Here is a 9,479-nt window from a genome sequence, read left to right as displayed (position 1 = left end):
TTTAATCATTGTTGAGTCTGCAAATCAAGGTGTTAATGATGATTAAACAGCCATCGCATGTCGACTTGCACTACTTAAAACATCCGTTGTTTAACTAAACCTTTGCACTAACCCATGATTTTAAACGTTAAATAATTGTCTACTATATAATCTTCTCTTAAATCCTTCGGCCAAGTACCTTCGCAATTTTAATCCTCCTAGCTTCCAAAATCGTAGATTTCCCAGAATCTTCATAATTCTCTTGCTCTGAATTCTTGCCCTTTATTCCCAATCTTCTTTTCATTCTTCTTCCAAACTCAATGGCACCTAAAACTGTTCAACCTGCATATGAGTCCAGTGAAGGGATTGCTACCATGCGTCGTTTGCTTATTGGCCTTCATCACCCTTGAGCTGGCCTCAATACTTATCTTTTCTTCTAGGAAGAGGGAGTACATTCTCTAAGACCTGCCTAGACCTTAAAGGTCCTTATTGCTGTGGAGAACAATATGCCCAAAGCCAATTGGTTCACTCCCAACCCGTACTTGGCTGAGTTGGGCATTTTGGCCTCCAAGTGGTCAAACCACCACTGTGGCTTTCCTTTGATGAATGATGAAGGCTGGACTTAGTGGATAAATGAACTCGAGCCTACTTTCAAGCAAAAGTGGATGAACAATGGCATATATGAGCTGATAATGCTCTCTAAGACCACCGTGATCGCCAAGCTTGAACTGCTCACCACTGCCCTTTTCTTCTGGAATTTGGGGACAAACACCTTTGATTTCAAGATGGGTCTCATGTCCCTGACCATTTTTGACATGGCTCAAGTCTTTGGGCTAAAGCCCTCGGGCAGAGTCGTGGATGTCACCCATAACTGGGCTCCATTTTCTCGCCCTTCTACTAAGAGCTCGGGCACCTCTAATCCCATAACTCAGCTAGACTACAATTTTTCTACTTTTAAGAGTTATGAGACTTCCTTCACGGGTTTTATCCCATTTGTCAAGAAGACTTTTGGGCCTTTATCTTCCAATGCTAACAAAGATGAAGAGCACATGTACCTCATGCTGTAATGCCTTTATCTTCCCCCACAAGTCCAAGGGAGTAAAGGTTAAATGGATCCCTTTGGTGAAAGCTCTGCATAATTTTGATGACGTGGCCATGGGCTACTTCCTCTTCGCTCATCTTTATCATCTTCTTTATGAGATGACCCGAGACATTCCCTTTGAAACCAACCTCAATAGGCCAACCTAGATGGTCCAATTATGGTTGGAGTGGTACTTCCCCGAGCTTCGGGCACCTAATCTGAAGTTCCCTGAGGGAGTGGCCCCTGCTCGTATTTTAGCCAAAACTTCACCTACCAACCATTCTACCTTCTTCTGCATGTACTTCTTTAGATCTTGTTGTACTCGGGCACATTTAGAGCGGCGAGCTTCAGTACTCAGAAGGTATCCCTGGTTCTCCGACCACACTTTTCAAGATGCATTTGGGGAGGACATTAGTGCCTTCTATAAAGAAAAATTTATCAGTTGCATCCAACCAAGTGATTTGACATAGGGAGTAAGGAGCGACCGCTATGAACGCGGGTTGGAAGTTTGGCATCTAAACTTCTGCAGTAGGCAGCTAGGCTTTAGGCAAGCTATTCTAGTGTCGTTCTTTGACTTTGTACACTACGGCACGTCCTTCCATTTTCATTCTCTACAAGAAGCCACCTTTCGGGCTGTCCAACGCAATCTTGAAGTCATGAGAAAGATCGCCTGAAAGCCCATGATGCTAAACTTTGAATGTGCTTCAACTTTCTCCATTTGGTGGGAGACCAAGTGGGCCCAGAAGTATGAATGGGATCTCAAGGAGTCTCACAACCGCATCTTCGGTCATTTATCCATCAATTTCTATCCTAAGTCGAGTGAGCTTGATGGCTGGAAGGAGATAATCCACCAAAAGAACCAACTTCTCCTAATAGGTACCTTTTATTCTTTTAACTTGTATTTATGATATTTTTATCATCCTGCCCTCTTATAATCTCTTCCTTGGTTATTTTGAACTTGTAGCCCAAGGCAACACTTAAGAAGTGGATATCGGGCTAAATGAAGAGGCTGGGGATGCTTTTGTCCTCCAAGAAGTTGTAGCCAAGGTTGAAATGCAAGGCACTGGAGAGGTGGAGACATCTTTGAACTTTTTGGAGAGTCAGAGATTGAGCCTAAAGTGGAGGTTCGGGCTACTCGGCGGGCAAGAAGAACCATGGTAGAGACTTCGGAGTTCGAGCCCGAAAAGAGCGACCTCGAGCTCAACTCTCCATACCAGGTTTGCGGGTAATTCCTATTAAGAAAAGAACCAGAGCTCAATCCTCCAAATCTTCCAAGTCTTATGCTCCTATAATATAGGCGAGCAGAAAAAAACAGAAGGCTCCCAATAAGTGAATCTTGCTTCAACCCTCTTTTTTTACCTGCATTTTTATGTTAAGAGCTAACAACTCCATCTTCTTTGAAACTAGGGCCTCAAGCAACCAAGAAGCCCAATTTTTTATTAAAGGAAGAGCCATTGGGTGTGGAGATTCACCAAACAGCCAAGGATCTTCTTGATTCTACCCTTGAATAGTTGGAGGTATGGCCTGCTTCTCAAGTTATCTATTTGAAGTTTTCCCTTTTCTCTTTTTATTTTTTATTTTTTATTAATTCTTTGCCCGACTGCCTGAAATAGGCCATAAGGGAAGAAAGGATCTCTCAACCCAAGGCCTCTTCACCTCCAGTCCGAACGGTACAAACTTCCCCTCCTAAGGCTAAATCTTCGTAGGTATACTTTTTCTTACTCTGGGCTTTTAAACTTGCAACTTTATTACTTTGGAAGCTAACAATTGACTTTCACTCCTCTGTAGAGAACTTGCATCTTCAATCGGGCAAGGCTCAACTCCCACGTCTTCCATTCCTCCCTTTGTATTGGTGGTGACTCCAACTTCGCAACTCAATCTAAGTACTGGGGAGATACTGCATTTTGTGGAGGATAACAGTAACTCGATGAGCATTTTTATCTTACAATTTTTATGCTCAACATTCCCCATTCTTTTATACTTATTTTCTTTTACCTTTTTTTAGTCTTCCTCAGCATAAGAGTCATAGTAACCAACCGCAACTTCATTTGGGGAGCCCATAGTCCCTGAGATCCCACAGAGTTGGATGATATTTCTTTAAAAACTTAGCATTAATTGGATGCCTTTGCAAGTTCCCCTCAAAATCTGCCAAGTAATATCCTCCCTTATCTAGCACTTGGTTGATAATGAAATGACCCTCCCAAGTAGGGCTCCACTTCCCAAAGCCTCTAACTTGAGTTCCTAATGGCAAAATTGCCTTCTAAACTAATTCTCTTTCCTTGAAGGTTTTCAATTTCACTTTCTTGTTGTATGCTCGGGCAACAACTCTCTTCCCTTCTTGAATTTTATTTAAAGCTTTAATTCGGGCTACATCTAGATCTTCAACTCCTTGACACATAACTTGAATGTATTCTTCACTATGTAGCCCGAACTGGTTTTGGATCCTAATAGAACTCACATTAATCTCCATAGGAAGCACAACATCTTGCCCGAAAGTTAGGGCATAAGGAGTAGTTCCAGTTCTTGCCCTCTTGGAGGTTCTATAGGCCCATAAAGTGTCTCCCAACTTCTCATGCCGTTTCTCTGGGCTTCCTGCCACCATTCTTTTAATAATATTCACCAAGATCTTGTTGCTAGCCTCTGCTTGACCATTTGATTGGGGGTAGTAAAGACTAGATTGGATCATCTTTATCTTGAACTTACTTGCAAATTCCTCCACTTCTTTGGAAATAAAAGATGGCATGCGGTCTGTAACAATTGTCTCGGGCACCTTGTATCTATGTAAGATCTTGGTTTCAATGAACTTTTTGACTGCAGTTGAGGTAATAGTCTTCATAGCTGAAGTTTTTACCCATTTGGTAAAGTAATTTGTAGCCACAATTATGAATGTGTGTCCCTTGCTAGAAGCTAGGAAGATTTTCTCGATGAAGTCCATTGCCCATCCTCTGAAGGGCCAAGGTTTGACCATAGGGTTCAAGGGTACTGAGGGCACATGTTGGAGATGTCCATGCCTTTAACATTCTTCACACCCTCGGGCATAGGCCTTGCAGTCTTTCTCCACGTCGGGCCAAAAGTAACCATATCTTTTTTAGCAACCACCTCATCTTAGTTCCAGCTTAATGTGCTCCACAGATTCCTTCATGTACTTCGGCTATCACTCTCATTGATTCTTCTTAGCCTAAGCATTTTAACAAAAGTCCATTTGGAGTTTTTCTTAGTAAATTTCATTCCCACAAAACATACTTAATTGCTTGTTGCCTATTCTTCTTACTTGTGGGGAAAGAAAGATCTTTCAAGTATTGAGTAATAGGTGATATCCAATCTTCTATCTCTAGCTCTTTAGTCATTACATCTAGGCTGAACTCCCTTTATAAGATAGAAGTGAGATTTCTCATTTGCACTTCCACCTCTCCCTTGAATTTTCTTTCTTGGATCTGCACTCCAGAAGCCACATGTGCCATTTCGTTGGCAATTGCGTTCGGTCCTCTGGGAACATGGCTAACTAATATTTCAGTCCCCCAATAACTCAACAATTGAGTAGCTGCCAAGTAATAACTAACCATGGTAATGTGTCTACACTTGTATTCCCCATTTAGCTAATTGATCGCCAATTCTGAGTCACCAAATACTTCAACTTTAGTTGCCCCCAACTCTATCAAGATTTCCAGACCAATTATCAGTGCCTCATACTCTGCCCAATTGTTAGTAGTATCTTAATAATCCAAGAGAACTGAATAATAGTGGCGAGCACCCTTGGGACCAATGATGATAATCTCAGCCCCATCAGCATTTTGAGTGTAAGATCCATCAAAATACAACTTCCAATGAGTGATCCAGAAGCCGGATATCCTCTTTATTTCTTGTTGAATCCATTATTCTTTGCCTGATGAGGCTTTGTTTGGTGGGATCCAGAGACTTGCCATCTCTAGAGTTCCTAGGATGTTAATAAGTTCATCTTGTGATTCTTAGTGCTCGGCCAAAAAGTCTGCAATTGCTTGTCCCATGATCGCTCTTTGAGGCATATATTAAAAATTGAACTCTAATAGTGCCAGAATCCACTTTCCAATCTTTCCAGTTAGCATTGCTTTTGACAGCAGGTATTTGATTACATCAGTCTTGGCAATGATGTGGATGTGGCAAGGCAACATGTAATGCCTTAGCTTGTAGGCAATGAAGTATAAAGCCAAACACAACTTTTCCACTAGGGTATATCTTGTTTCTAGCTCAGTAAGGATTCTACTGAGGTAGTATATCGCTTTGATAGGAGCATATTTATGCGCCTTAGTTAGCTAGTTCTTATGCATTTCCATGGTGTTTTCTTAGTTAATGTAGTCTTTTAAGCTAGTTTTATGTGTTTTCAGGTTTTAGAGACAAAGTATGCAAGGAAGTGCAAAATGGAGCATAATTGAGCTAAAATGGCGTTTTTACTTATGGAGCACAAGGAATGGACGAGTTGAAGGTCAAAGGGAGCTTAAGAAATGAAGAAATGAAAGTGAAGAACAAAGAATTCAGAATTAGAACCCAAAGTTTCTAAAGTTGGAAGTTTCTATTCTTGGAGGTTTCCATTTGTGAGAGTTTCTATTCTTGGCTTTGGGCTTCTAGATGACCCATCCTTACATTCTTGGACATTGCCGCACCATAGGCCCATCTCTAAACCCTAACCCTAGCCGCACCTTAGGCCTTATTCCCACTAAAAATCTGATTGTTTTAACCTAATTTCTGGTGGATTTGGGCTTCTAGAAACCCTAATCTGATTACCCTAGGGTTTTGGATGCCTATATATACTCATTATAACCCCTAGATCAGATCACCACCTCTCATACACAATCATTCACGCCAGAAATTTGCCCTTGCATTCTGCCGCACCTTCCCATCACCAAAGTCCCAAAATTCTGCCCAAAAATCATCCCTAGCCGTACCCCCATCAACCCTAAACCTTTCCCTACCATTCCCCATCCATTCTACACCCTAAATACCACCCAAAACCTGTTCTAAACTTCTCTGCCGCAGCAAGGAGGAAAGGGAAATCATTGATGATCTTGCTGCCAAGTTGGAGTCTTCTAGGTGTTTTCTTTCTTTGGGTTTTAATTTCTAAATTTATGTATCTTTGCTTTGCGAGTATGAGGAACTAAACCCCTCTTAGTTAGGGGGTGATTCGAAACCATGTACATGCTTGCAATATGATTTGATTACATTCAGTTGTTATTTCATAAGTTGTGGATTCAATTCGTTCATCTATTTGATTGATAACTTATTTGTGTATGTTGATTGAGAGTGCACGCTTAGTTTTCATGCATGAATATGATGCTAGATTATGAGGGAGTTTCACCTAATAGTTACAATCTTATAATCACAAGTAGTGAAGGTCGCTTGAAAACGATCGCGTTGAATGAATTCTTGGCATAAGTTTCATGCAATTCATAGTAACGAATGCTTCGTCAATGCTTATGTTTTTCATAGAACTTAATGATTCTTGCTTGTATCTCTATTATGCAATTCATGTAGGGAACTTGTAGGGAATGCTTTGGGTTGTCGTATGCAATCATCCAACTCAATAACTCGTGGAAAAACTGAGGGTTAATTAGTGCAATTCACGGTTAATTTGGGGCGTTGAGTATTCATAATTTATTGGAAGAACAACTGAAAATCGTTTTGTTTGCAAGTGTGACATGTGTGGAGAAGAACCTCCTAACTAGCCTTTATTCATCCTTTTCATCCAAAAACGTTTTACAATCTGTTTTGTTTTAAAGGTTCTGTTTTGTTTTCAATTTTCGTCCAAAACAAATCCCCTTTTATTTTGAAGTCTTAGATTAGTTAGAATATGTTTTGATTTGTGTTTCTAAGTGTTTTGATTCAAGTTTTCACCCAAATTCGTCCAAGTTCTTGTTAGGTTCTCAAAACTGCCCAGAAAGTGGTTTTAGGCAGTTTTGAGTCATTAGGTTGCTGTTTTGAGTTTTAGGTTTGTTTAAGTGTTTTTAACTTTAGTTTTGCATTCTTTGAGTCTAGCTTAGTGTTTTAAACTTTGTTTTTATGTTTTGAAGTCAGTTTTCAAGTGCTTAGCAATCCCTCCTAATCCCCGGTCTAGAACGATCCTTACTTACATCTTTACTACGATTTGACAAAAAGAGGGTTTAATTTGTGTGCTTATCTATTTCACATCACGCTTGTTCTTTTCCTCCTTCATTGTTTTGAGCTAACAAGATTCCCATTGTTTTTTCAAAGGCAGAAATGTAAAGCTTTAAAGGTTTCCCTCTCAGAGGTGGCATGAGCACTGGTGGAAAGGTCAAGTAAGCCTTTATTCTATCAAAGGCCTCTTGGTGTGGTGGGCCTCACTCAAACCCTTCTTTGTCTTTCAATCTTAACAGAGGAGTTAGCAGTTGAATCTTGCCCTCCAAGTTAGCAATGAATCTCCTCAAGAAGTAGATTTTCCCTAGTAGCCTCTGTAGTTGTACCATATTAGTGGCAAGAGGTGATTCCATTATTTCCCGAGCTTTATTTTTGTCGACCTTCACCCCTCTTTGATGAACAAGGAATCCCAAGAAGTTGCCCGACCTTACCCCAAAAGCACATTTCTTAGGATTCATTTTTAACTTATGGATCCTCATTCTTGTTAAGGCTTGTTTGAGGTCTACTAGGTGCTGCTATTCAGTTTTAGACTTCACCACGATGTCATCAATGTATACTTCCATGCTATGGCCAATTAAGTCATGAAAAATGGCATTCATTGCTCTTTGATAGGTTACACCAGTATTTTTTATCCCAAATGGCATGACCAAGTACAATTATGCTCCAACATGTCCTAGGCATCTAAAAGTTGTTTTATGTATATCTTCTTTAGCCATTTTTATCTGATTATAACCAGCATTCCCATCCATAAAAGATAAAACTTTATTTTTTGCAACTGCCTCCACAGATAGGTCAGCCATAGGCATGAGGTATTTAACACAACATCGAACCGCATTAGTTATACCTTTTAATATAGGCACAATGTTGGCCAACCACTCAAAATACTTGGCAGGCCTAATAAATCCAGCTTTTACCAGCCTTTCAATCTTTTCTTTGACTTTTCCTTCGATGTCTTTTAACAATCTTCGTGGTGCTTGCTTTACAGGTTTATATCCCTCCTTAATAGGCATTATGTGTTCTACTAAGGTTGAATCTAAGCCTGACATCTCAGTGTAATGCCAAGCAAAGCAGTCTTTAAACTCATACAGAAGACTGACTATCTTTGCCCGATCTTCAACTTCCAACAAGCCGCTGATCTGTATAGGCCTTGGATCCTCCTTAGTCCCTAAATCAATCGTTTCTAATGGGTCTTGTACCTCTGGCGCTGGCTTGTTAGGTTAGGCACACAAAAATTCGACTAACTCCTGACTCTCGGGCATATCCTCTGGCCAATCCAAGTCATATATACATTCAACCATTTGTATGGCTGCTTCCAACTCCTTTCCAAAAAACTCTTCTTCACCCCTGTTGTGGCTGCTAGAAGCTTCTTCCTTCCATTCCTCTTGTTCTTTGACCGAGCTCTCATTTTCTTGCTTTCTTTCTCTCTCAATCACCAACAGTCTTTTAATTAAGGACCTAAGTGCAACTACTTGGTCCTTTCTTCTTTGTTCTGACATTGCTGGTGTTGGGGAGTGAGGAAGATATGGAGTCTGTCCCATTCTTCCCTAATGATAAACAATCCTTATTCCAAAAGTTTTTGGGCTGTCACCTTAGTCGAGCGGCTGTTCTCATCAGCTCCTAAGTACTGGAGAATCCCAACACTGGAATTATAAAAGTTGGCTTCTGCAACATTGGCAGTTGGAATGAATGGTTGTGATTCGGCCTTTACCATCTCCCAAAATCCTAGTCCCATAGCCCCTTCCTTATGGTAAACAACTACTTGTTGATGCAAAATGGATGGTATATAGAGACTATGATGAATCAAATCCCAACCAAGCAAGGCTCTATAAGTAGAACTACTGTACACGACAAAGAAAGCTAGCATGATTTGCTTGGATCCCAAGTCAACCTCCAGGGGAAATATCCCATGAGTTATAATAATGGCTCCAGAATAGCTAGAGACTGTGAAGTCAATAGCAATAAGATCTTCCTCGCTTCTTCCTAATTTCTTCATCTGTTTTAATGGTATTACATTGACTGCAGCTCCTTCATCAATCAAAACCCTCTTAAAGGGTACTCCCTCTAAATGAACAGTTACATATATGGGCTTAAGATGGTTAGCTAGGGCCAAACTTAGGCGGTTGAAGACCATTTTATCTGAATACTCTTAGACTCTTTCTTTGCGAGCACGGGCAAACCTGTCTGGCTGGATTCTTCTTTTCCTGCCTCTTCAACACTAACATGTGCCATCATAGGTTCTGTTGCCAAGTAATCACCCTCCATTGTGGAAGGTTGATCAGACTCGGCGCAAAAC

At 40.6% G+C, this 9,479-nt stretch overlaps 1 protein-coding gene across 1 annotated transcript; it reads right to left on the bottom strand.

Moving 5' to 3' along the window:
• Window positions 1–3,320: 3,320 nt before the first annotated feature.
• Window positions 3,321–3,995, bottom strand: LOC126611393 (uncharacterized). Its single transcript, XM_050279698.1, has one exon. The coding sequence runs from the start codon at window positions 3,993–3,995 to the stop codon at window positions 3,321–3,323; it is 675 nt and encodes a 224-aa protein (XP_050135655.1).
• Between the last annotated feature and the right edge of the window lie 5,484 nt (window positions 3,996–9,479).

Source organism: Malus sylvestris, chromosome 1, assembly GCF_916048215.2.
Source record: "Malus sylvestris chromosome 1, drMalSylv7.2, whole genome shotgun sequence".
NCBI lineage: Eukaryota > Viridiplantae > Streptophyta > Magnoliopsida > Rosales > Rosaceae > Malus > Malus sylvestris.
This window is presented reverse-complemented; position numbering and strand designations above follow the sequence as displayed.